The 27530-nt window shown below is 37.9% G+C and overlaps 1 protein-coding gene across 5 annotated transcripts in view; it reads left to right on the top strand.

The window, feature by feature from the left end:
• The window catches only part of GAB1 (GRB2 associated binding protein 1), a 102384-nt gene that overhangs the window by 70174 nt on the left and 4680 nt on the right, over positions 1-27530 (top strand). Inside the window, exons 3-10 of one of the 5 annotated variants that reach the window (XM_086746536.1) lie at positions 728-941; positions 4156-4236; positions 7954-8558; positions 10708-10793; positions 11000-11303; positions 24144-24233; positions 26425-26518; positions 26874-26997. In XM_086746536.1, coding sequence (XP_086602662.1) covers positions 728-941; positions 4156-4236; positions 7954-8558; positions 10708-10793; positions 11000-11303; positions 24144-24233; positions 26425-26518; positions 26874-26997 — 1598 coding nt within the window. The remainder of the gene's footprint in view (positions 1-727; positions 942-4155; positions 4237-7953; positions 8559-10707; positions 10794-10999; positions 11304-24143; positions 24234-26424; positions 26519-26873; positions 26998-27530) is intronic. The other 4 variants (XM_086746535.1, XM_086746532.1, XM_086746533.1 and 1 more) reach the window with 4 other exon arrangements.

Below are 27530 nucleotides of genomic sequence, written 5' to 3' on the forward strand. Positions count from 1 at the left end.
AAAAACAAAGTTATTTAAAAACCGACCAACAACACTTCTCCCCCTCACTCCCCAAAAAAACCCCAAACCAAACAACAACAAACCACAACTACTTCATTTATTGCACTAAATTAAAAAACTGGAGAAAGTAATGAGAGGTCTTAGTGGAACATGGTACCTGTTGTACCTCTGCATTATTTTTATAGTCCTGAGGGTTCTTCCATTGCAAAAGCAGTGTCTTTTCCTGTTGCTTTTCAGATATTGAAGAGGCCACTTCTTGGCTGGTGACTAATCTTAAATGTTGAAGTGACGTTGGTCAAAAAGGGATAAATACGTGCGAGTGCTGACTCAGGTTACCGTATTCAACTAATAAGCTATGGGCCTGTGTCTGCTCTTGATTAAACCAACAGATTTGTGTTCTTAGCTGTCTTACTGCAGCTGTCAGCATCTTTGTTCTTTCTGCGACCAGAAAACAGGTTAAATAAGTCTTTAAATAAGGCATAACCTCTGTTTCCAAGGCATACTTAAGAAATTTATTACAGTTTGAAAAAGTATAAAAATATTATAAATATTTATACATAAATACTCTGAAACAAATGTTAATATCCGGATGTTCTCATATCCACTTATTTTAAAGTTTTCAATTAAAAACCCTGACTTTTCTCATCCTTTGTTAATAAATTTTTTTTATAGCATTGTAAGACTATTTCTTCGTTGTAAAGAGAATGCTTTGCTTCTGTGTTTGCAGATGCTGTGAAGCCACCGGTCAGTTCTTTACAACCATCTGCTGAGTTACCCTTGCCCATCAACACTTCACCACCTTCCATGCAAGCAGAATCTTCCCTACCTCCTCCTTACCAGCTTATTAACATCCCCCCACTGGAGTCTTCCTCTGGCCAAGAAGATCCTCAAGACTACCTACTGCTAATAAACTGTCAAAGTAAAAAACCTGAACCTATGAGGTAAGCGTTATTAAGGGGAAAAAAAAGTCACTTATTTATGTTACAGGCCAAGAATGTGCTAAAAGCACTTATTTTATTGCCGAGTCATTAAACATTTGGATGCATGTAATCTGTGGGGGGAAGCTGCCTGTAACTTTTGCTTCTTTTCTTTCTATGCTTGACCTTTTTGCAGCGGTAGTATGTTGTTTGATCAGCACTAGAACCCATATTACATTCTTCGAAAATGTGGACAGCAATTGCTAATATGAAGTGTCAGATAAATGCAATGATCCAAGCATTTCATTCTGGCTTGGACTGATGTGTGGCACAGAGCAGAGAAGTACCCTTTCTTTAGCCACAATCTGGTGTGTTTAGTCCAGACTAGGACTAGAAAAAGCTGGAGAAATTTAGTGTTTCTCCCTTCTGGTATTTGGTGCCCCAGTTTTGCCAGTTAAAGCTTTTGTGGAAGGGATTCAGTAGAACATGCTGATACTCACTGTCATCTGCCAATTTACCACGTCACTGAATACAGCAATCCTCAAATGGTATTTGTTGATTATTACTAACATGGTTCAGACTCATGAGCCAGAGTAAAAGATAATTACTTTATGATAACTAAGAGTGCAGGAGACTTAAACCACTCAATTTCTGTGTGTTTTTTAACTTTTTCCAAAAGCAGATATTTAAAACCAAGCTCAAATAAGCATTCTTTCTTACTGAATAAAGAGTACCCACATGGTCGGTTCTCCAGAGAAATATGCAATAGGAAATTTTAAGGAAAGAATTGAGAATTTCTACTGAATTAAATGTATATTTATTTCTCCAACTGCTGCTTCTAACTTAAATAGATGTACAGTACCTCCTGCATAGGAGGATGTGATATTTATTGTAGCTACCTGGGAAATATTGCTATGGTTTTTCAGAACAGATCATGGTGGCCATCCCTGCAGCAGGCTGCCCAGGGACTTAGTGGAACTTCCGTCCTCTGAGATTTGAAAAAAACAAAAAAAAAAAACAAAAAAAAAGCAAACCCAACTGCAAACAAACTTGACTGGACAAGCTCCTCAGGAGCCTCACCTGACTTTGAAGTTGGCTTTGCTTAGAGGTATTGGAAGAGCTGGACCAGATAATATCCAGAGGTCCCTTCCAACCTTGAGTATTCTATGGGAGAACCTTATAAAACTCTCTGGCAAGCTTCTTTTCTGCAGTAATTTAAAATAAAATTGGCTGGGGTATTTCCAGAAAAATAAACAAAATGTCATATTCTTTTTCTGATTGAAGACAGGTACATGGATGGCTGAGGAGAGCTTCCTTTGAAAGCATTTTCATGAGTGTTTCACATACTCCCTTAGGGCCATACCTTTTAGCGGTAGTGCCTTCTTCATCAGCACCTTGATGCTCTGCCAGTTTTACCTATGCCATGTGCTCTTCGCTCCCTTGGCATTTCTGTCTTGCTCTGTTGTGCCTGAGGAGTTTCCTGCTCCGTTTACTGATGATTACATGACAGAAAAGTATCCACCCTTTACAATCTTTCTTACAAAAGGGAGGAATGAGCCTACAGTTCCCCTAGAGTATGGAATGCGCAGGTTACGGGCAGTGCTGCGTGCCCCAAAGCCTACTGCAAGAGAAAGGGAAACCCAATGTCTGTTTCCTCAGTGTTAAATGTTTCAGTGTTTAATGATGTGTAGAAGCTGATGGTGCCTGAGAGGTGTATCACCGTTCTTGCCAAAAGCCATCAAAAAGTTTGATATTGTTTCCAGAACGACTTGGCAGAGAAATCTTGACTTCTCATTTCAGCGTCCTGGCTCATCAGAAATGTGTCCGAGTGCCCGTTTGCTTCTGTGAGGGATGGGCACAGAGTGGGTTCCTCACAGCGCCACATGAAGTGTGTTTTTAGGAATGCTTAGGGTTGGGGTGTGTAATTGACTTTCTGACCTGACTTCCACCACTGTGTGACATGTGGGTTACGTAAAGGGAGTAAAGTTTGAGGAGACCATAAAAGGGGGCACAAAACACGGCAAGGAATAGAGTCCATGAAAAACCTGCAAAATTTCTTGAGGAAGACACCAGTGACACAGGAGAGAAGGTATTTGGGAGCTGGGGAAGGCAGAAGGTCCGATGGAGAGAAAATGATGAGGGAACCGAGAAAAAACTGAACAAAGTCTTTGGGAGTGTACAGATGGTTTAAATAAATGATGTTTTTATAGGAATATTTGAAGACAGTGAAACATTGGCCTTGTGATTACTTGGAAATTACATAAGCTTAGTGTATTATATTAACTAAATTCACTAAATAGCTATGTCCTTTTATTAAGAAGGCTGTAATAATGAAAATTCAGAATAATAGTTACGCTGGAGTTTCAGCTGCAGCTGAAAGGACTGCTTATGTTTCATGGCTGGTACAGTAGGTATTCTGCTGAATTTGGGCAGGAGTATAGAGGATATAGACCTTTTCCTGTGGAGTCAGTTTTGTGTACCTGCATAGCATGTTACTAAGATGATGAGTTAGAGGGCACTCTGTGCACTACCCCTATCCACATCCTTACAGGTGAATTAAAAAATAAACAACTGCATTATTTTCCTATTAATTTCCAGACTTGGAACAATTTCTCTGTTTCATTCAACCTTTTTTCCTTAGTGTAAAGCGTAAAGCTTAAAAGTTGTAATTAGATAGGCAGGTGGTGTTATTTGAATGGTTTATTTCTGTGACGTTTTCCCTTTAGACTTTAAAGTTGCCGATACACAGAGGGAACATTTTCTGTTCTAATTCTGCATGTTACTTTATAGACAATCTGGGAACCAGTTTCTATTTAAAAACTTTGAGGTTCTTTTCCGAGTGAGGCAGGTAACTGTGAATCACAGACGAAGTATCCGAGCTGCCTCTTTGAAATTTTTAGGAGTTGCGATGTTTCCGAACTAACAAATAATTTTAGAATGCTTCGTTACAGTGTCATCCAATGCATGGTCATGATGAATATTTTGGACGCAGCACTTGCAGCTGTAATAATCATGCTGTATTTTTTCTTAAATAGTTTTATACTCTGGTCAGTGTTGACTTGAGAAAGAGCATTGTTCAGCTGTAGCATTTAGTGAGATTTTAAGGCTTGTATTTGGATCCTAAATAAGAAAACACAGCCAAAGACTGTTTCCAAAAATTTTATTATTCTGGCTCATTCAGAGGTATCTTGAAATACTAAACGCTGTCTTCCTCATCTTTCCTGTGTTTATGAACCAGCCAAGGGTCACCCTTTCTCTCGGAAGAAGGGCAGGAATACCTGCTATTAGAAGATTTTGAAAGTAAAAAGATGCCACTGCAGTGAGTGAACGGTAGCCATTCTTGGAGTGTGTGTGAGAAGTTAATCACAGAGCCATTAACTTGCCTGAAAATATTGTTTGTTTGAGATGCATCTTGCATGGTGTTCTGTGAGTTTTAACAGAAAAACTATGTAACTTTGGCTTCCAGTTTCTGGAAATAGAGCTAGCTTATTATTTATTTATTTATCTATCCACATTTTTACTATGCTTGCTGTTTCTGTCCCAGATTGCTGGCACACAAGACCAGTTTTGCTGCCACCTTGTTCATAGTGTTCTGTTTAATCGATCGTATCGATTCCTGCAGGTGGGAAAAGAATCAGCTTGAAACTATGACTGGTCAGGCCAGACGAAATACAGCATATTAAAAAATGGGATGATTACCCCTCAGCCTAAAACACTTTTAAAACTTTTTTCCTGGGTCTCTATCAAGTAGTTTTTAGTACTTTTTACTGGGCTCCCCTTGCCTCAGTTCTCTTCTCTGTGCATTTTAATGTCCAGTCCTTGTAGGTCAGCAGGCTGTGCTGACATTATTTTAAACTGAGATGTAAAAAAAACAACTTACCTTAATAGCCAATTGTTAATGGAATATTTAAGCCAATTGATTTTTTTTTTTGTTGCTGTTGAGCTATTCTGAAGTGTATGGGAAAAATAAAAAATTTCAGGTAACTTTCTTAATTTACTGCACTTAAGTGCCAAAGTCATTAAGCATCCTGCGTCTGAAATCCTTTTTTAAAAAAAAGCGGAAGTAAAGTCTGTCTCTGAACTGACCTAAATTTTATTGAGGTAATGTTAGTCAGCTATGCATTGTAGATTTTTTAAATTGTACATTGTGTTCTTATCATGATCAGTAGTTAATACTGACTTTAGAAAAGTAGTTAAACTTTAGAGGCTGAATTGCCCGTCTTCATTTTGGCATAAACTGCTTTCTTGGCCCCCATGTCAGACTGTCTTCAAACTTTTGGTCTTGTAAAATCAAATTGGTTACGACTCATTCATATTTTGAAAATTACTTCAGTAGTCTATGAAGTTGATTCCAAAAGATTACTTTTAAAAATATAAAGTAAATGAGAAATGCCCTTTAATAATGAGAAATGTAAGTTACTGCCATCAGCTAAGCAAATGACAGACCTGGCTGCCTCATGTGTCATGGTTTTTGAAAGCCTCCTGTTTTCACAAGTGTTTGCGGTCAAGAAAGAAGAAGCAGCGCTCACTTAGACCCAGAAAAACTGCTAAATTTCAAAATGATAGCATTTGTTGCTTATGTATGATGGGTAATCCTTAAGCACTGGCATCGTACGTGTGCTGTTGTTGCATTTTGAGCTTTTGTTATATACTTCTGCATGTTTTTGTAAGATAAATGTAGTGTTTATATTTTATTTCTGTAGCTTTGGAAATGTTTTCATTTTAAAATATATCCTAGTGAACTGGAACTAATAATTTTGGTTCTACAGTTGATTGTCAGCATCCAACTTCTCTAGACTGCCCACTTTATTTTTATAGCATATAAAATACAGATCACAATCCTTGCCATGCTTGCTCATGTAAAACACACATGACTTTTGCTGGGACTTTGATCTGAATGAGTACCACAGAGCTAGAAGAGTACATCTAGAAAGCGAGGAACTCGTGAGTGAATCCTTTGAGTAAAGAGCAAGGGCTGCAGCAGGGACTAAGCTCAGTGTGACTAGTCGCGCAGTATATTCACAATTTATTATGCATTCTGTAGCCTCATGTAGTTCCTTCAGTCCCACGTGCTCTATTTTTTGCAAGTGTGTTAACCTGCCACTGGTTTATTACTGAATTTTTGAAGCTCTGAGGCAAAGGAAGTAAACTGCTAGCAAACAAGAGATACGTTTTTGATGGTCAGCATCCTAAGGAATATAGGAAGTTTCACTTTCTTGGTTGCGCCAAGGAGAAATACTTAATGATATTCTTAATACATTCTCTTCTTTTTGGGGGGTCTATTAAACTAAATGCAGAGTGATGTTGAGAGTCAGCTGGAAACCAATTCTGGCCAGTGAGACAGAACTTAAATCAATGTTTAAAATAGTAACCACAGCAAAATTAAGGTACATTTTCTAATGAAAAAGCTCTACACCAAAAAAAAACCCTAAGAACAAGCTAATAGAAAAAGGTTATATAATTGAAGTTGGAGAATAACTCTCATAAGCTGCTGGGACTGATGGAAGATTGTATCTCTGCTATTAAACAGAACAAAAACCAGTCAGTCAGGTGAATGACACTTTGCTTGACTGCAGATGTCCAGTTTAAGCTAATCATGTCGGTTCCCTTGATGGCTGGCAGAGAGGCACTTTGAGAGTGATTCATCGGGTTTAGATAGATATCTAAGAAGAATGGATTGTGTTTCACACAGTCTCCATTTCTCCAATGACTGCAGAAGAAACCTAAATGAATAGCTAAACTGGATTCCCTTCTCCTCAGGTTACTAGAACCCCAGGAGATAAATCCAGCTGTCCCTTAAGAAAGTTAGTTTTCTGCGATCTTATCGACAAATTGAAATTTGAATAATAAATTCTGGTTGTGATCAGTCTGAGGTAGAGAGCCTCTTAAAATAAGGGGAAAATGTGCTTCTTGTGGTAGTCATGATTTTTAATGTATTTTATTCCTCAGAAGTTTTGTAAGGTGCATGGTCCAGTTGCTTAGTAAGAGTAGCATAGCAGCTATTCATTGATACCCACGCATGCGGAAATACTTACATACAGATATATAAATTAACACAATGGTATGGTACTGTGGTAAGGAAAATAGGAAATATCATAGTATGCTTGAAGAAGAAGTGTGTGGACTGCATTAACTGCACCTGTGTTAGTATTTTGCCACTGCCTAGACTTTCATTGAAGCAAGGAGTCAGACTGATAACAGAATTTCTCTGCATGGAGCAAAATAACTGGGGAGGTTTAAAAAAAAAAAAAAAGATTGTGATGTGTTTACTTTCCATGTGAGTTTACTGGTACTGGTTAGTACCAGTAATAATGAGTGCTATTCATCAAAGAAGGAATTTCCAAAGAAATCTAAGTTAAACTACTGTGCCATTTTATCTAACACTGTCTTGACTTGCATTCAAGACAAAAGCACTGTGTTGCACATCCATCCTATGGATTTTTTTTTTCCCCAAAGAGCATGTTATCTTCCTCTTATTTCTGTTCTTATCTGTTATTTCTCTCTCCTTTATGTATTTCAAGTCTGTTTTATATGGTTAGTAGATAACTTCAGGCATGCACTTACGGGTGTTACAAACAGTTGTATTTTTTCCTCTAACATTTTTTTTTAACACTGATTAAAACTAGTAAGTACTGTAAATCCAAGGAAATAGTGTATTTTTACCTTTAACAGTACCATCAAAGTGCTACTAGTTTGCAGCATGGGTTGAAAAAAAAAAAAATTCCCCAGCCCCCAAACAAACTCCGCTCCAAATTGCGTTCCTGGAAATGACTTGCTTTATGAAACATCAACTTGTTTTATCTGTTTCACATGCATGGATTTGTATGTACCTAGTTACTTATGAACCTTCTTCAGTAGTACTGTTTGTTTAATAATTGAGATCCTGTATTTCATTTAAAAATAAAGAAATACAAAAATTGGAAGAGACTGCTAGACTTTTCAGTTGGTTATGTTTTAAATGTTGTGCTTATTATTTGTAATGCTTATTTTTCTTTATATGTTCATCAGCATTTTAATCTTACAATCTCATGTGTAGATCTCATGCTGACTCAGCAAAATCCAGCTCTTCTGAAACAGACTGCAATGATAACGTGCCCTCCCACAAAAATCCTGCTCCGTCAGCGAGCAAGCATGCTGTGAATGGCTTTTTTCAGCAGCAAGGTGTCTATGACTCTCCGCCTTCTCGTAGTGGACTGACGCTGGCAGACTGCAGCCTTTATAACCTGCCTAGGAGTTACTCACAGGATGTTTTACCGAAGGCAGCGTCTCCATCTGGGACTGATGCAGAAGGAGAGCAACACGTTTTCAATACCCCATCAGCAACATCTTCATTGGACGCACAGATGAGACACATCTCCATTAGCTATGACATTCCCCCCACACCAGGAGGTACTTACCAGATTCCACGAACTTTTCCAGAGGGAACGTTGTCTCAGACTTCAAAACTGGAGACTATTCCAGATATTCCTCCACCTCGGCCACCAAAACCTCACCACGCTGCAGATCGATCTCCTGTGGAAACATGTAGCATTAGTCGCACCGCTTCAGATACTGATAGTAGTTATTGCATCCCTACAGCAGGAATGCCGCCCTCACGCAGTAACACCATTTCAACTGTAGATTTGAATATCTTTCGGAAAGGTCAGTATTCCCTATTTTATCTTGCTCTTCTGCGTCAAATGGTTTAGTCTTGTGATGAATGATGTGATGTGAATGATACAAATGGGCTGAATGATATGAGGGGCATTTGTATCCTTTAAAAACAGGGGTGTAGCCCTTCACAAAGCAGTCTGCGGTCACAATGCTTAAATATGTAAGAAAGAGGAAAAAGACAAGATCATTAAAGGAAACCATCAAAAAAGCAAGGCACAGAACATCAATAAGGGATGTATATTGTACTGTGGCATTCAGTCTTAACTAAATATATTTTAAGACCTAGACAAATTTATGGTTTTACACGTTTTTAGAAAACAGCAGTGAGGAACTAGTAATGTTTTTTTTTGTTAATAATCTCATATAGCTGAGTTCAATACTGTTGTTATCAGTCTTTCAGAATGACCAAAGTAAGGTTAGCCTATAGTGGTCCGAATCTACAGAAGCTGAAAGTGTTTCATGAAGGTCAGTGGGACTTGGATACCCAGAGCTTTGGGATCAATGCTGATCTGGTGATCATTGCCACCACCCTGTATTTCTCTCCTTCTGACAGTTATGCATATTGCAATTTTAAAGTAAAATTAAAACTGCTCCTTACAGTCACCTAAATGTTGGTGTTCCAGATCTGCTAGTGCATTTTTTTACTGTTTTTTGCTTTAGCAGCTGGGTGTATTTCCAATCCTAGCAAATCTGGTGGAGCTACTTTTACTTAAAGAATTTGGTGTTCCTTGGGTTGGTTTGTTTTGGGTTTTTTTTTTCCTTTTTTTTTGTTCCTATTCTTATTCTCTCAAATTTAAACTCAAGAAATGAAGTGAGAGTAGAGATTGGGAAGCTGATATTTACTGTTACAGACAGCAGTTGTTCTAGTCTTGTTAACCACTCTTGGGTGAAGAGTTTCATTTTATTCAGGTTCCTGAGGCGGGTGGGCATTACAGTGTTATTTTTAAAGTGAAATTTTACACTGGCTAGAGTTGATGCTAATGTTAAGAGGGGATTTTAAAGGCTAATTGTTTGAGTTGTGCTAGGTATGGGATGGGAGGCTGAAATGATGAAGGGGATGGGGACAGTGCCTTTTAGAAGAGGCAACATATAGAGTGGATGTGATCATACTGGCGCTCACTATTATCCTGTTTGCCATTCATTTTGTAGGCCAAGTGTAATAATATTGGTGGTTGTTAGTGTTTTAAAATGACAAAGTAACAGCCTGAAAGACCCTTGTTTGCTTCACTTATCTTCTCTCACTTTGCTAAGTTTATAAATGAGTACTCCTACACTAAAGCTGAGATTGTCAGCCTCAGGAAAAGTAACCTTTCTGAAAACACTGTTTTAATTTGGCACTTAATAGCAGAATTGTTTATTTTTCCTCTGAGGTGGGAACCTCCAAAGAACTTCAGAGCTTTTTTTCAGGGCAAGGGGGGGTATAAAACCCAAGTTTCTGCCTTGGCACCAGGAGGAGGGATGTGCCTGCTCTGGGGTAAGGCATCCCATCGCTTGCATGGGTGAGCATGGGACCTGGGAACTAGATGTCTCACAAACAGCTCTGCCCACCAGAGAAGTGGCCCCAAAGCTGAAGACTGCCAAGAGCCAGGACCCTGAAAACAGAGAGATCTTCGGCTCTCTAGCAGTTCGTTCCAACTGAAAGCCGCTGGGGGGCTGAGACCATGGATTCACCTGCTCCTGCAACAGATTGAATCCTGTTGAGTCAGCACTTTCCACAGGAAGGGCATTCAGACAGAAAAAAATTTTCCAGACCCTAAAGTACGTCTGCTGTTTATTTATTTTAGAATAGGATTTTCATGAGGGCCCAATATCTCAAAACCCACTCTTACACTAAATTCTTACACCTGCTTATTGGAAAGGAAGACTTTGCTGCTCTTTAAAAGGAGAAAATACTTTTTCTCTTCTTGCCATGGAAAAATGCCACTGTAAGAGCTTCACGTTGTGACAGATGAGTACAAAGTTTGTTTGTGAACACAGTCCTCTCAAGTATATAGATAAAAATCTCTGGGCCACAGCTTCAGGAGGTGTGTTTGTATGCTCTCAGATGCAGACAGTAAATAACAACAGACTGGATGCCTGGTGCCAAGTGACAGGAACAGGGATGATAAATAGCCACTTTCTCTTCTTGTTTCTTTAGAAATTAGTTCTCAAGACTGTTATGATATTCCACGAACGTTTCCGAATGACAGATCTAATTCATTGGAGGGCTTCCATAACCACTTTGTAAGTATGACTTGATCTGATGAGAGGTGGCAGTGATAGTGCCTGAATGCTTTTTGTTCCCATGTAAAAAAGCAAGCTGTACAGTGTTTGTGATTTTTCTGTTTCAGTAGAATCTATTAATCTGACTAGATTAGATTAAAAAACTTGTATGATTCACAGCTGATTGCATAACTTATTTTGTTAAAGGAAATATATGTTAATTCTAGAAAAACAGAAGCATGTTGACAGTGGGAAGTGTTTCAAGTGAAGAACTAGATGAAAATTATGTCCCAATGAATCCCAACTCTCCTCCACGACAGCATTCCAGCAGCTTCACAGAACCCATCCAGGAAACAAACTATGTACCAATGACACCAGGCACGTTTGATTTTCCGTTATTTGGAAAGCAAGTCCCTCCTCCCGCTCACATGGGTTTCAGGTCCAGTCCAAAGACCCCTCCCAGACGGTCAGTACCTGTTGCAGAATGTGAGCCACCGCCAGTGGATCGGAACCTCAAACCAGACAGAAAAGGTGAGGAAAATGTCCAATAGAAGTTGCTTTTTATCATATAAGGAAATAACATAGCTGTCCTAACTTCTGATTAGTGGAAAATTATAATATTTTTAGAAATTCTAATAAAATAAGGTTTATCCTATGAGGTAGCCATAACATAAAGGAATCCTAGGATTATTTTTCACCATATTAAAACATTACAATAACAATGCTAAATACAAGCGTATGTTTACATTTTATCACTCTAGTTACTAATAAAAAATGACATAGAATTGCTAACACTCAGAAGTGTTAGTTTTAGTCCTTATACATAGCAGATGGCTAGCCAGCTTCTGATGGAGAGAGAGCACACAACACATTGGATAGAATACAAATTTATAGCCATAACGATGCTTTGTGCAGGATCAGTACACATTTTCATTGTGTGAAGTAAAAGCTTAAAGTAACTTAGTTAACTATTTTAGGTATTTGCTTTTGATGTAAACATTGTTAGAAGAAATTAATTGTTACAAGAATGAGTTGTATATTGTGCTGCTTTTAAGTCCTACTCCAAGTATGCAGTGGTCTTACAAATTCTTGCATAGGATAATTCTTGCAAATGTGGTTGAATGAAGGAAGAATTAGATTGAAGAAATACTTGTTACTACTAAATAGATAATGTTAAGTCCTCATTTCAGTCTGTAAAAGCAAGGAAAATCACTTGATGTTGGGGCTACTTAATGCTTAAGTGTTCGTGGCACGTGGGGCAGTGACAGGAAGATGTTTAACATGTGGGCTATGAGGTTACCGCATGTAATTGGTATTCCTTGGGATCCAGATGGGAGGAGGGAACTGCTAATTCAAGCCACCTCTTAAGATAGGTTTGCTTTATCACAGGAGTTGGGTGCCATGCTTATATTGAAATTTGTATAAAGTATAGTAGCTGAACATTTCCTTGCTTTTATAGAGCGTGGTAGATTAAACAAAGTCATAAAGCAAAAGGAAAACTAGCTTTATGTGGAAATATTTTAAACTGCTGAAGGTCTGGAAGATAACTGTTATGAGTCTGAGGAAGCTGCATCAACTTCAGTGACAAAACTGAAAAAAAAAAAAACCCAAGTTTTAGAGGACCCCTTCAAAGCTACCCAAAAAGTTTGAATCTCCTCAATTTGGTGCATACTGGCTTTACTTTTCCTTAAAATAGGGATTATTTGGGTGACCAGTATTCTTAAGAAACAAAGGTGATACTGTTGTGATGTGTCTGTAAGAGATAATTGTATAGACAATCGCTAATAAATAGCTTAGACTTTCCAGTTAATCTTAAATATTTTGTCAGGCAGCCTATCAGAAATACAAGTAAATGCTTAAGGAAATTATTTCCCTACTATACAGTTTTTCAGGCAAGATAAGTTTCTTGTAGAACTGGGAGCTCAAGAACATTAGGTCAAATGTCTGCACTAGTTTTGTATTTGAATAAGTCCTATTTTTAAAATTATGTGCTTGAAAAATCAGTATTTACATAAAGAATGGCTGACTTTATTTTGGGGAAATTCAATGGCAAACATTTAGATGGTCCAAAATATATTCACTAACTAAACCTTTAACTTAGTATTTTTACCACTAAGTGAAAGGAGCCTATAATTAAGTGAAGCAGATAATCATCATTAGGATATAGATGATCTCAGTGTGAAATGGAAAGTACCACATCTCATTCTGGCTATCCATCTTCAGAAAACGAGACATCGTCTTTTTCAAGACCTTGACTCAATGCTTGTGTCTAGTTGTTTCTGTGTTAGGAGACAGTAGCTTTGTTTAGTTCTTAAGAAATACTGGACAGTAACAGATTGATGAAAGCTGATACTGGAAAATATTCTCAAAATAAACACTGAACTGCTTTAAAATATTTTCCCTGACTGGCCAGTTTGTGTATTTTACTGATAAAATGTTTGACCTTCAGAAACACTAAATTTCTGCGTTGAAAAGCTTCTTGCTTTTGCTGTTGGCAGTGCAAAGCAGTTGCACAGATGTTTGCTGGGGCAGCGTTGTTGCTCTTGCATCTCTCTCCTTGAAACTGCATTAGTGTTTTGCATTCTAAAAGTGGCATGTAAGGCTCCTGCTTTGCTCCCACCCTCAAATGCTTTACAGCTAGAAAGGCCTGTCTAACATCAGGGAAAAGATTTTTAGATCTACTAACATACCTCGTAATCAGTGTAGAGTGACTGGCTGTATTTTTTGCCTGTAGAGTTTTAGAAGCTGTTATCACTGTAAAAATAATATGATTATTTAGTATAATTTAGAAGACAAAGTAATTTTAAAGTAAAACTGTCCTCAACAATAAATATTGTGTGTAAATGCTTAAGGGCTGAAAAAAAACTTTGTGAAGATCTTGAGCTGCCAAGAATGGTAATGATTCTCATTTATCACTGAGGGTTTTATCTTAGTAACACACACACTGGCTCACTCAAATTTTATCAAGCGTACTGCTGCGAGTCTTCCATTGTTGTGAAGAGCAGATACGATGACACATCAGGATGGTAGTTTATTCCTATGTCAGTAGTTGAGTTCCCCATGCAAATAACTCCATCCAGAAATACCTTTATGAAAATAAAACTGCAGTTCCTTTTGAATTAAAATTATATTATCAAGTTGTTTGTGCTTCTATAAATGTACTACAATGGTCTTCTGCTACAAATTAGTGCACGGAAAGTATCAAGTTGGCCAGTATGTTCAATAAAACTTAGGCAGACACAGAAAGGAAGGAGGTGGTACATGAAATAGTTACCTTCTAGATATTGCTCCTTTAAATGTTTTGGGGATTTTTAATATGCCATTGGTTTGAGAATTTTTGAACACCACTGCTACTTTTCTCAAAGATGGTATTACTGCAGACATGAGGTGTGTTGGTGATAAGGCCTCCAGGTATATGAGGGCCCATTTCATGTTCTCTCTCAAGAAGCTGCTGTGTCTTTTTTTATTGGTTACAGATTGCTGCAAAAATAATGTTTGCACTGCCTTCAAGTAACAATTCCTTTTTGGTAGCTATCCTTGTTACTGAGAAATGTCATCATCACCTTTCACGTGAGCGTTAGCCGTAGCTCAGTAATGTTTCTGTGTGGGCCTGCGAAGTCTGTTATGTTCAGTGCTAAAAATGCAATTTGACAAAGAAATAATGCAGTGAAACTAGCACGTAAAGAAAGAGTGCACTGCTTTTTGTTGTCAAATGTGTATGCTTAGCTGTTTGGGTTTGGTTTAGGGGGCTTGCTGCTTCCAGGCAGTGTAGTTTGACCAGGGTAGGAAACGGAGGGCTCGGTGATGGCAGTGGCCATTCTGTTATGTGTAGCCTGCTCTCCCCTCTGCTGTTTCTGTTTTGTAAACCTGAGATGAAACCCATACTCAGTTACTTCTTGTTCTGCCGTCTTTGAAGAATAATGTGCCAGGCAGCAAGGATCTGGCAACCTCTCTATTGGCAGCAGCGACTGTGATGTGCATGTCTTCACAGTTCTGATATAGGCACCTGATGTTCCAGATAATTTATTAAATTGTTAAAATTCTCCAAATTTTAAAGAATTGGTACAGTTATGTAGAAGTAGCGACTGTGACAGCGGACTGAGTTATGAAAAATCAATAACATGAGTAAACTAAATGCAGCTAATAAATAGGTCTAAAATTCACTAAAGTACGTGCACGTTCTGAGGAGGAGGAGGAGGGTACTTCCGCACCCCTGCTCTGAATGCCTGAGGCTCTTCAGTTTTCCCACCTGCAGGAGTAGCCTGGGCCAGGAGCTGTGGTCAGCTATGAGATACCCTGTGTCTTTTTCCACCAGTTTCTAGAAGAGCTTTGTTTTAGAAAATAGGTTTAAAAACCCATAAGAAAAAAAAAAAAAAAAGCTTTTAGATTACACTACATTTTCATGTAGTTTTATTTTTCTACCTCACATCTGCTTCTGTAAGTGCAGGGAGCTTCCAGGACTTTCTGGAAGTCTTGAAATTAATTTCAAAACATGGTGTTAGCTTCCTGCCCCAATAACTTGAATCAAAGTTATTTACTATTTCTTTAGAGAAGCATACCAAAAGGTAAGTGATGCATTGCTTGGGACAAAATGGAGAGCGTTTGGCCAGGTGCTTTTCTGCGTTCCCCTGCAATTGAATGACAAAAATAATATCTTTTTTTTAGTTTGTTTTTTTCAGGATGATGTTTCTTTTATTATAAAGAACCATTGTCTATATTGATTTTGTATTTCTGCTTTTTGGCTGCTTTAGCTTGCCATGGTTGCATGTAATCGTGATGCTAAATTGGAAGCATTAATGCTAGCAAAAGGGTTTCAAGTAGAAGAAATATTGCATCCTTCCATGCAGTTGGGTCTTATTCTCTGAATTGTTCAAAGACTGTGACTGGTTCTGCCACAGAGCGATTATGTTTTGACAGTCACATGTTCCCTCCTCAAAATACCGTTTATCCAAGAAGGAGCAGTAGAATTAAAGGTGCCCAAAAGCAGTGAGGTGAAGACTCCCTAGACAGCTAAGGCAGCAAAGAACAGCTGGGTTCTCTTCTGCTCCACCTCGCACTTTCCCTGGGGCTCTTCAAAATATCTGAAAAGGATTAGGATGCGAGGCAGCGGATCCTGTGATCTCCATCCTGCTGACAGCTTGCAGGACTGTAGTGAACATTTCGCCGCCCCACTGGGACCCGCTCTGCGTTAGCAAGGCAGGTCCCGGGCGGCTGTGCTGGCCCTTCATAAGAAGTTCAGTAAGGCCTGACACAGAGGTCTGTGAGTCTAGACGATCTTAATCTTCAGTACAAATGTGACGTAAGTCAGAGATCAAGGAAAGTGCATGGTCAAAAATAAAAGGGGTAGGGTGTGAATTGTTTTTTATAGGTCAGGAAGCAGCATTTGAGTGATGGATTTGAGAGATGGGGAGTGCCTGTGAGCCTCTGGGTGTGATGATGACCCCCTCCTGCCCCATGATTGATTTCCAGGGGTAGAGGGGTGGGGTCTGTTATCTTAAAGCAACACTTGAAGACCAAACAACTACAAAATAAGATTTATTTTATTTAAAATACTTGTTTAGGAGCTATTCAGAAGGACTGCTTATAGGTATATAACATTTAGTGTGTGTGTACATCTCATCTGTAAAGTTCAAAGCTCTTAAGAAATACGTGCTTGCCATCTCAACTAACAAAACATAGTTTTTCAATATCTGAATCAAACAGTTAAGTCAGTGATGGAATTGATGATGGCAGAATGTAGTTCTTCAGAGTCTCAGTTTGATGCCTTGCTTACTGTAACTTGGTAACTTTTCTGAGGGGCAGAATATCTCTGTACCAAAGTGGGGTTGTTAAGGTTCTGAAAAGAAATACATGAACTGTGGACATATGGCTGAATTAACAGTTCATGACCACGATGGAATGAAAATCAAAAGTTAAATTTCATTCATTTGAATATAGTGTAACCCTGCTGGTTTTGTAATGTTTTTGATCCCTTTAGTACTTAAAAACACTTTATGAGAGAGTTCAGTTTAGCACAGATCCCAGTTCAGGGTCATGAGGAACTGTGGTAGAATGATGCACTCAGGATCACTAAGCAGATTGCTGTCAGAGGCAATAAAGAACTTGGGATTGCCAGCCTACAACATGGTACTGGACTTCGCTCCATTTGTCTCGAATAGCAATTGTATTTGCCCAGATATTGTTAGAGTTTAATTGCATTCAAGATAAATTAAACAAGATTTTTAGTTCTTGTTTTAAGTTGAATTGCACAGATTATTTTGCTGATGGCAAAAATAACCAATAGCTAATGGAGTGCATTTTAACTTTTTTTTTTTAACACAAGATTTATCTTTCAACAAAAATATATCAGCATTTAGTGTGAGATGCTTCCTGCAACTTGAGTCCATACGATTGCCTTTAAAAGAGACTGCTGCTTGGCCCTGGTGATTTTCAGCCCAGCAAGTGGTAAACTAGGATTTAGAAACAGTGAGTGATGCACGCATTTCTTTTTATGGCAACAAAGTACCCAGTTGCACCTTGAAAAAAAGGAAACAAACAAAATAAACCAAGAGAGAGGAAAAAAATTGTCGTGGAGTTAGGACTTGTGATTGTTTAAAAAATGTTGTAATTTGTATCTGGTTGTTTTTCTTATAAATTTTTCTCATTTAAGATGTTACAAGGCATGATCTGTGTGTTTAAGCCACAAATATATGGATTGCTTATAAAAATGTGGCTGTATCTTTGCTGTAACTACTCAGGAGCATCTCCCAAGCAGATTAACTTCATAGACTTTAAGAGCATAGGCCCTCTTTGAAGAGGTAATTGTGTACAGAGCTTTCACATGGCAGGAAGCATCTGCCACATTGTGGCCCCCATAGGACCCACTACGATTCTTCTGGATGACCAGCATAATCGCTTGTTGTTGTAGTACGATGCTGTAAAAATCCCAAGCAAAGTAGGTAGTTGTTAAGGAAATTAAGAACCCTCATTAATCATGAAGTTAGTTATAAATAGCCTAGTGAACAGTTTCCTTGTTAAATATTTACGTGTTTGAGTGTCTGAGTTGGCCAATGTGAACATATTGCACATCCTGATATAGCAGGAGCACAACACTATCCTGAAATAACACTTCAGAGAAACAGTTAAGGCATTTGTGACAACAGGAGCTGACATTTCTTTAAAAATAATAATTAGAAGTTGGCAACACTGCAGTGTTCTACGCTATCATGATTATTTTGCCTATTCTTAAATAAAGGATCACTCATTTTCTCAGGCTTTAGGACAAGTAGGCATTGAAAAATTGTGAAAGGTGATTTTAAATCAACAGCAAGAACTGAACTGAAGATCTCTTGAAACAGAGAATGTAATTTTCATGATGACTTTTCTGAGCAGAAGTACTGTTCATTTTGCTTTTAAGAAATCCATGCATTTAATCCTTCCATTTAGTCTTGGAAGCTACACTCCTTGTTCATTCCATTTGGGAATTTAACAAAAGTAAGATTTTGGGGAATGTTTTGGTGCTTCTTCAGAGTTCCTCCAGCAGGTTGAATACAAATTTATCGATATTTTTCTTCTTCTTTTTTTCCCCACAAGCTCCACAGACTTACATTTAGCTGAAAATTATGCTTCCTCCATGGCTGCACTAAATTACTTGCATAAGGCTAGTTTTTCCTTAATAGCTTTAAATGAAATTCAGATAGCTCCTTGCTATGATATACCAGTCCTTAACTTGCAGCTGTGATTTGTCTTACAAAACTTTGAAACAAAAAATAATTCAAGTAAAGATTTTGTTTGGACGGCTGCATCACAGCTGCAAAGGAAGCTATGGTTTACTGGACATGATTCTTTTTAAAAAATTAAACATAGGAGTTTTCTGAAGACAAACTGCAAGACTTGCTCAAATACTAGTGGTGGAGATGGTACTGTTAGACCCCAAAGATACTAGGGGAGAGCAGGAACAAGAGAACATAGGTAATAACGCCCTGTTTTTTTTCTTTCTTACATATAATTTTTCTTCTCTTCCCTGTGTTCTTAACACCTTTTTAAGGAAGCATAGCTTTTGCCATACATATTGTCATGCTGTTCCATTGACTTTTTAAATAGACTTAATGTAAGTCTTGATATTTCCAGTGAACAAATTAAACTCAGTTTTTTTGTGTTTTGTTTAAAAAAAAAAAAAAAAAAAAAGGAAGTTATTCAAGTAATATCCCTTGGACTTCATGAATCTTAGTGCAAGTTTAAACTACTAAAATAAATACAGACATGTGGAGTTACTTGCAAATTAGAGCAGTCAAATAGTATTTGGATGATTAATAGTTTTGGTATTCTCTGAATAAGCTTTTATGGCATTTGGCAAATATTTTATGAATACCAGTTAACCTTAGCTGTCAGATGCAGTTGGACTTCTTTATGATCAGATATTTGTTCCAATTCATTCTTAATTTCTGGAGGGTTCAAAGTACCAGTACTCTGAAAGAGATTACTTTGAGAAGATAAAGGTGTCTAAGAAAATTGGAGAGCATCTCTTTAGATGGCTGCTTTTTATATTTCATAATAGTGAAAGAATAAATTGGTTTGTTTGTTTTTACGCTGCTGAAGAGACTGTAGTTATCACTATCCATGTGGTACCACTGACCAGAACTAAGCACATTATTGATATTCTTATTTGTTGCTGGATACTAGTATCGAAATGGATATGAATGCTGTATACTAAATACATGTTTCCAATTAAAAGTACCTTGGCAGGAAATAGTCTTAATAAAAACAGAGATGAAAAAGTGAATTCAGGATATTCATAGACTCTGTGCTGAAGACCATGTACTCGGGAATCAGAGTTCACTAGGGTGAGGAAGAGAAGGGAAGGGGGAGGTAGTTCTGCAGAATTGAAAACCAAATAATAAACCCTGTGGGAGTAAAACCATGAGCTTCAGCCTTGTTTTTTTAAGGAAAAATTTACAGTCGTTCTGAGTACTGGAATTCTTGGACCTCGGTGCAAATTTCAGTTTCCTCTAATCACAAAGAAAAGCAGGAAAGATGCATATTTTTTTAAAAAATGGAAACGGGAAACTTCTGTTAGTTATGTCTCCCTGAAAGTACTTTTATGGATGCAAGGCACTTGTGTGGCTGTTTTTGCCTTTGCTCTCCACCTCCTATTCCAAGCAAAGCGCTGCTCTAGCATTCCTACGTCTGATCTCCTTGTCTCATGAGGATTAGTCCTGTTGGCCAGGAAACAGCATTAACAGATCACACATTTCTTAAATTTTAAGTCATGTTAGTAGATTTACCTTAAAATTTTAAGCCCTCAATAGCTGGTATTTAAATAGTGTTGGCCTCTTTCATGAGGATGTTTGCAATTTCCTGACGTAAAATCCCTTGCCAGCAAGCCATGGAGCAAGCAGGCAGCCAGAAAAGAAGTGTTCTTAACAGAAATCTTGTTCAGTACTAGTGCTTCAAGGCAATAGCCTGAAAACAAATGAGGCTCTTCAGTGAGTGGCTTATGTCCTCAGACCCAAAAATGTTAGGACCCACCTACTCTGATGCAGGAATTTGCTGCAATGGGACCCTTTTTTCCCTCCAGCATTATATTCCAAGTGTTTTATGGAAAACAAGAAGAGAGAATACATTAGCCGATGGAAAAACCAAAAGGTTTTTCAATTTAAATCGTTATTTGAAACAAAACCAAACATGTGAAATGGACTCTTCTCCCGATGACTTCTCAGACAAAGGCAGCATTGACACACACCGAAATGCCAGGAGCAGAATTCATGCCGTCTGAGTGCACTCTAACACTAGATCCATAATCGCTTGTTCTGCTTGGCAGTTTTTACAAGCAGCCATTTGTTAGAAAAATAGACTTCATTAGTGATTTTTCAGCTCAAAGTGCCCTTGCACAGTCTTCGTTTGATGGAACAAGCAGAAGCTGAGCTTCTCTCTCCTGGCTGTAACACTTTGCATTTCACAGGTGGTGACTTGACTGAAAACATCTAATTTTCACTTCTTGTTTGGTTGGTTTCACTTGCCATAATTTGTTTGGTTGTTTTTTTTCCCCCCTGTGTGTTTGCATCCAGTAGTGTTGCAACACAATTTATTTCCTTTTCAGTTAAAAAAAAAAAAAAGCATATATATACACACACATCTAAACCCTATCTTTTTTGCCCAGATTTATCTTTCCCAGAATAGGCGTGTAAGTTAAAAGCATTGTCTTATGTGAGTGCCTAAATGTCAGATGAGGTAAATTTGGGCCTGTGGGCCTAAACCACAGGAGATGTGTTCCTCAGTATTGCTGGTGCTGGAATGCTGTATGGAGCCAGGCTCTCCATAGGGACCTACCGTCCTTCCACCTTCACTTGAAGAATGGCCCTGTGGCACTGATCTTTAGTGATTATTTGCGAACAGAATACATGTTGGAGACCGGTCTGTTGTACAGCTGTAAGGCCCTTTCTCCTTGGTGTTATATTCAGCTAGGATGTGCTCTCAGAGAAAATTAGTGAGGTTACTTGGGAGCAGCACCAGGAATTTCAGTCACAGTATTTAAGAATATAATTATAAAAAATAAGTATTTCTGTTTGCATATCTGGCTTAAGATAGTGAGAGAACTGCCAATTTTTAGAAAGGCATTTTTAAAATATCTGATGGATTTATTAAAAATATGTCTTTGGAGGGAGTAAGGAATATTATTAAGGGCTTTCTGTGTCCTAGCTTGTGCTACTTTATCTTCTAACATGGGCAAAAGTGAGGTGGAGGAGTTCTGCACTACAGACACAAATAATTAACTTCAGTTTTGTGCTGTGATCTCCCCTTCCCTTTTCCTTTGGTGTCATGTCTTTTCTGTTGCACAGTATAAGCTCCTCAACAGAGATTAGGCCTTTTGCTTTTTTGTTTGGCAGGAAGGAAAAAAAAAAACCAACACAGCACAAACATTTTAATTCTCTGTGACATATTAAACTAGAGGAATTGTATTATCCTGGCTGGTTGGTAGCAGCAAGCTGTTTTGCCACCCAATTTATTTAGGTTGAACAGTCTTTCAGCACCAAGTGCTGAAAGCTCAGTGAGTTTATTTTATTCTGGAACATTTTGTATGTTCTTGTCTGATGCAGAAGAGAAATATTATAGGGACCTGTACTTATTTATATAGCTCTTCTGAAAGTGTCAGAATGGTGTATAAGTGCTAGATTAAGTATGAAGCGGGCAATTATATAATACCCACATTTTACAAATGGGGATAATCATGGTTCAGGAAGGTTAGGTGCACAAGACCACATTAGCATCATTAACAAAAGAAGAAATAATGAGTCATAGCTTTCCTTGTGCTTATCTGCTCTCTTACGGGTTTCAGGCACTTCAGCGTATGTTTATCTATAAGAGCAGAGAGGTTATAAAGTACACACTGGTTAAATAATTTCATTAACCCTGTTACTTCTGCTAGATTTCTCACTGTACTTACAATCTGTGCTCGTATGTCAGTGCATTGATTGGCATTTTAAATTGAGTTGTATTGGGCCAAATTTCTTTTAAATCTGATTATAAAACTGGAATGCAAAGTTAATATGATTAGGTAATAATATTCAGCATCAAATTGTTCTTAATAAAAGGTGTTTGAATTTGAACTTATATGTGTGTTCAATCAATTTTAAGATCTTGGGTTTTTTATATAGGCTTTCATCATTGTTGTAGGCAAATTACTTAAGAATATCGAATCAGCTCAGAATGAACTATGCCAGCATGTTGGGTCATGCTTTTGACTTAGCTCCAGTCAGCAGCATACTTTACAGAAATGCCCTGTGTACCACTTTACAATCTGGGTCTTTGGTCAGCATTGCCCAACTGCTTGGTCTTTTCCTTGGCACTTCGAGCCATTTTAAGGGAGCATCTGATTTTGAAATTGGAAAAGAACTGTTGGTGTGAAAATAATTTCATGTCCTTTTCCTTTTAAGGACGTTGCTATGCAGCAGTATTAGTAAATAAATAAATTTTGTCTTACCTGCATGATCTCTCAGAAGCACTGCATAGAAGTTAAGATACAGTACAAACCCTTTCTGTTTACCTTTCTTGTTGTTACTTGATTATTCCCAATACTTCAGTGATAACAGTAATAGAGCACTTCATATGCAAAACCCTTGGGGTAGAGATTTGCAAACTTCTGGTGTGTGTTGCCAAGTTTATTTTTCACAAAGTATTCTGACTCGTTGCTGGTAGTACCAGCCCACATCTGAGTCTGTGCCAGTCCTTTTCCATTTTGTGCTGTAGGGCAACTTTCTAACATAATCAGACTTAAACTTTTCATTTGGTTTATTGTCAAGATTTACCTTTTGTATGACTTCTTGGTGTACCACTTGAAGGCACCCGCCTTTTCTAATATTAACACTTTGTCAGATACACTTTCATCAAAGGTTAGGGTTATTCTGTATTATTGATCATATTTATTTAAAATAGACAATTTTGTGACCTGAAACACTTCTGGAGTTTGGTCAGGTTGGCTAAGAAGTTCCTTGTTGGGCGAGGGGTTATATTACTGCCTGTAGGGAGCTTACTGACTCTAACGTTCTCTTAGTTTGTACTCTTCACCTTGTTACCAGATTCATCTAAAGTGGTATGTTGTGTGATAGCGTAACATAGGGAGATGTTATGCTAATAGGGTATGATAGCATAATATAGTGGGGAATTATTAGTGCATCTACTGCACTTGTGTATAGGTATATACAATTTTTAAAAGGTTTAGAGAATGTAATTTCATGGCAGGGTCTTTGTGGCGGAGGTTGGGTTATGCCACAGTGAGGGGACAGTACACAGGCTGGGAGCTTGGAAAGAAAGTCCCCTGTATCTGGAAGGCTGGAGAGGCAGTTTTGGTACAGACATAGACCTCTGGGCAACAAGTTTAACAAATAAAGTGTGGAAAAACATTCTTGGGGCTTCTCAAGTGGGAGATGCACGGTGGACAGGAGGCCTCCCAAGAGTATCACTAATTCCAAAGTAATATTGTGACTAAAGAGAGTTTAATGTCTTGGAGGGTACCTCAGCTTGCATCTGAAACATGATTTTTCTCCTGTCATGCTAGATATTACTCAAATGTGGAATTTTTTATATAATGCAACTTGAAACCAGTTAATAGTAATGATCAGTTACAGTATTTGTTGATGCACTTTTTAGCTTTTTTGTACACCTCTTATGCTTGCCTCCGATAAATTACATGCATGCAGTGTTTTCTTTGTTTCTGGTTTGGTGCTTAAGCCCTTAGTGTCAGACCTAGCTAGACTGTTAAACTCCCTTTCAGCAGCTTGCTTACGCTTGTGGCATTAACCTTTCTGCAGGGGGTTGTGCTGTTTTTTTTTACAAAACTCCATTTTCCAATCACAAATAGAATATTATTAAGAGAGTCTTCTTTTTACCAATTAGGTCAAAGTCCTAAAATTTTAAGACCTAAACCACATGGTTTAGAGCGAACTGATTCACAAACCATAGGTGACTTTACTACGAGAAGAAAGGGTATGTACTTTAGCACTGTATGTATATGGAGCTTTATAAAAATAAGTAAAACAAAAATTAAGAAAACTGTTATTCTAGAATAACTTTAACTCTTGTATAGTCTTTTAACTTGTTATAATCTGAGATCATGGATGCGTTTTCCTTGCCAAGCAAAAAGTTTCCGATATAAGGAATTAAAGTCTTTGTGGTTTGAACAGCGCATGGAAACATTTCCTTGACGTTAACATGGGTGTTCTGATATCTTAAGTTTTAGCTGTTCATGTTTTGGATTTATTTTTGTTTGTTTATTTAGAAGCAAGTATATATGACTTACCTGTAAGTTGTTTGAAATAACTTTTCTTAGGCAATAACCTGAAATCAGAGTTTATTTGACTCTCCTGCTGTTGGCTAAACACTGAGATAAGGCAAAATCTTGATCTTCTGACCATTTACTAGCACAGAGATTTATTTATGCATCTTAGTGAGCATTGCAATTAGTCTGTCAGGTTTTATTGAAGGTGCTGAGTTGATATAGTCAGAACAAGTAGAGGAGATAACAAATAACATGAAAAAATCTCACAAAAGTGTCACTAGTCATTACCTTGGGTTGTTAAAGCCCATTGCAACTGGATGAAGTACTCCTGCTGTTCTCAGTGGGCTTTGGACTAAGTCCTTGCTCTCTTTTTGCTGGAGCCGATTTTACTTGCCAGGTACTCTCAGGCCTTTACAGAGGACTTGAGCCAAGCTGATAATTTTTGTGTCACTCAGGCTTTAGTATCATCTTGCCTATGTCAAGTTTGGTTCTGCCACTTCTATGTCATATGATACCTTACATCTTGAGGTGGATGAGTTGTAGTTCTTCTGAGTCTGTGGTGACAACTTTTTATGAGCAAGTGGGTTTAAGTGGCAGAATTACTGGAGTAGGCTTGATATGCTTCAACTGCATAATTATGATTTTTTTTTAACAGAGAAAGGGAGAAAAGTGTTTGCGATATGAAAGACTGATAACTTATCCAGAAAATTTGAATTGCGAGTCCTTATGTTCAATAAGTAAGAGAGCTGACTTTTCAGTAAACTCAATCTAAAGAGTGAGTAGAACGAAAGTACAGTGAGTACAGTTCTGCTTTTTCCTTGTGAGACAACCACGCTGATAAAGCAGCTGATTTCTGTCAGTTCCTCACGCGATCACTGATGCCAGCTCTTACTCCCCGTGAACTAGTGCTACATGCCTGACATTTGATCTTGGGAAATCTGCTAATAGGCAGGAAACTCGTGGGGCAGGGCGAGGAGAGGAAAGGTTGTAATTATAATGACATTGCATTTTATTTTCTAAAAACAATTTTAGGGAAAATGAAGTTGAGATTCAAACAGTGACAGCAGTTTGATTGTATATGATCCCCGCCCTACAAGTCCTATGATAGAACAGATGATACTTTTTTTTTTTCCCTAACATTTAGGAGGGGTGAAACACACAAGTTGGAGGGAGGGATAATGTGTTTCTCACTAATACTCTATTTGTGGTTCTGTTCTGAAAATGGAATTTTAAAATGGCATCTTTTTTAGCAGTGTTAGCTGACATTAACAGCACAAACACACCGCTACTCTGCTCGTCTGTTGCTAAGCGCTGAAGCAAGCCAAGCACCTCTTAGAATTGAAGCTGAGTGTTGGCTGCTTTCTTACTTTTGCAAACTTAGTGTTAGCTGCAGATTCTGCCCACACTTCCAGCTGTGAAACCTCATTAGTAAGGACACATGTATGCAGCAAGGGCAGAGTTTGCATAATAATCATTGTCCATGAGCCAAGAAAAGAGCCCAGAGTTGGCTCTGTTGGCAGTTTAAGCTGAAACAGTCTATCAGCCCTACCCTGGGCTTGTCAGTTCAACAAGTCACCGTGGCAAAATAAAGACAGAACATGATGCTGTCATTTTCAGAGTCTCTTTTCAAAACAGAATTACTACATACAAGTAGGTCTTGCAAAATTATTAAATTGTGGGGTTTTTCCTAATTGATGTTGGTTTTCAGTACCTGGAAAGATTAAAAATATAAGTTATATCATGGCTTTCTGAGAACTGAATAGTGTCTTCTTCTCCTAACTAGTGTTTATGATTTTTAAAATAGGTTTGTTTTTTTTTTTATTTAGGCTTTGAAAAGCTATTAAATTTAAGTTTGTTTAGGAACGTTCTGTGCTTTAAGATTGTCTGTTTTTTATATAGCAAAACCAGCTCCACTAGAAATAAAACCTCTGCCTGAATGGGAAGAATTACAAGCCCCAGTTAGATCTCCTATCACCAGAAGCTTTGCACGAGAGTAAGTTTCTTAGCTTTTCCTCATTCAGATTAATTGTTTTTGTTGACTAGTGTTAAATTTGTGTACATCTGTATTCTATTTTTAGCCTGCCTAATACAAATTGAAGTTTCCTTTGCAGTGTGTGTGTACATATGTATGTGTTTGTACGTGTATGTGCATGTGCGTTGAAATGAAGTGTGTCCATATGAATTTTTATTTTGTAATATTAAAGAAAGCGACTGTATATAACCCAAAAATGTGACACTCTAGTAAACTTGAATGACATTTTCAGCTCTAATATGCTTATTTTTGTTGTTTACCAGGAGGTTTAAGATATTCGAGATGTATTGTTTGTAAAATAATTCCTGGTAATTAGCTCCTCCAGGTTTCCCATGTCTCCCAGACCGGATTCAGTTCATAGCACAACTTCCAGCAGTGACTCGCACGACAGTGAAGAGAATTATGTATCCATGAATCCAAATCAGTCCACTGAAGACCCAGTATGTAAAATCTACGTCTTAACTACTCTCTTCCTGCGCAGTCCTTACTTTTAAATCATGCAAACACAAACCCTTCCACTCAGCATCACTCTTTTTATACTTCTAGATCAAAATAATAAAAAACTTGGTAGAAACCCTGTAATTTTGGTAAGAAACTTCTTCACTGAAGAAGTTAAGGGCATAACCATATATAAAGAGAATGGTTAGTATACATATCTGTTGTACAAAACAGTTCAATATATGCCTTTTTTTTTTCCTCTTCCCTAGAAACTGTCTCCTCTTGCCTGTAATTGCTTGTTCTGAGCTATGCACCAGTTCACTATTATGACATCAAGGGAAAGAAACTGTCTTAAGACCTTTGAGACAAGCTTAAAAATCTTTATTAAAAGGACATCTTCCAAGAAACATGGAAAAAACGGGGAGGGGGAAAGGATTGATATTTGCTGTTTACGTTCTATAACAACTGAGCTATGTGTACTTTTATTAGGCTTCTTTCAAAAAAGAGGCTAGAAGGGCTCTTAGTGTATTGAATA

The sequence above is a fragment of the Chlamydotis macqueenii genome, chromosome 4 (assembly GCF_036417535.1).
Source record: "Chlamydotis macqueenii isolate bChlMac1 chromosome 4, bChlMac1.mat, whole genome shotgun sequence".
NCBI classification, from domain to species: domain Eukaryota; kingdom Metazoa; phylum Chordata; class Aves; order Otidiformes; family Otididae; genus Chlamydotis; species Chlamydotis macqueenii.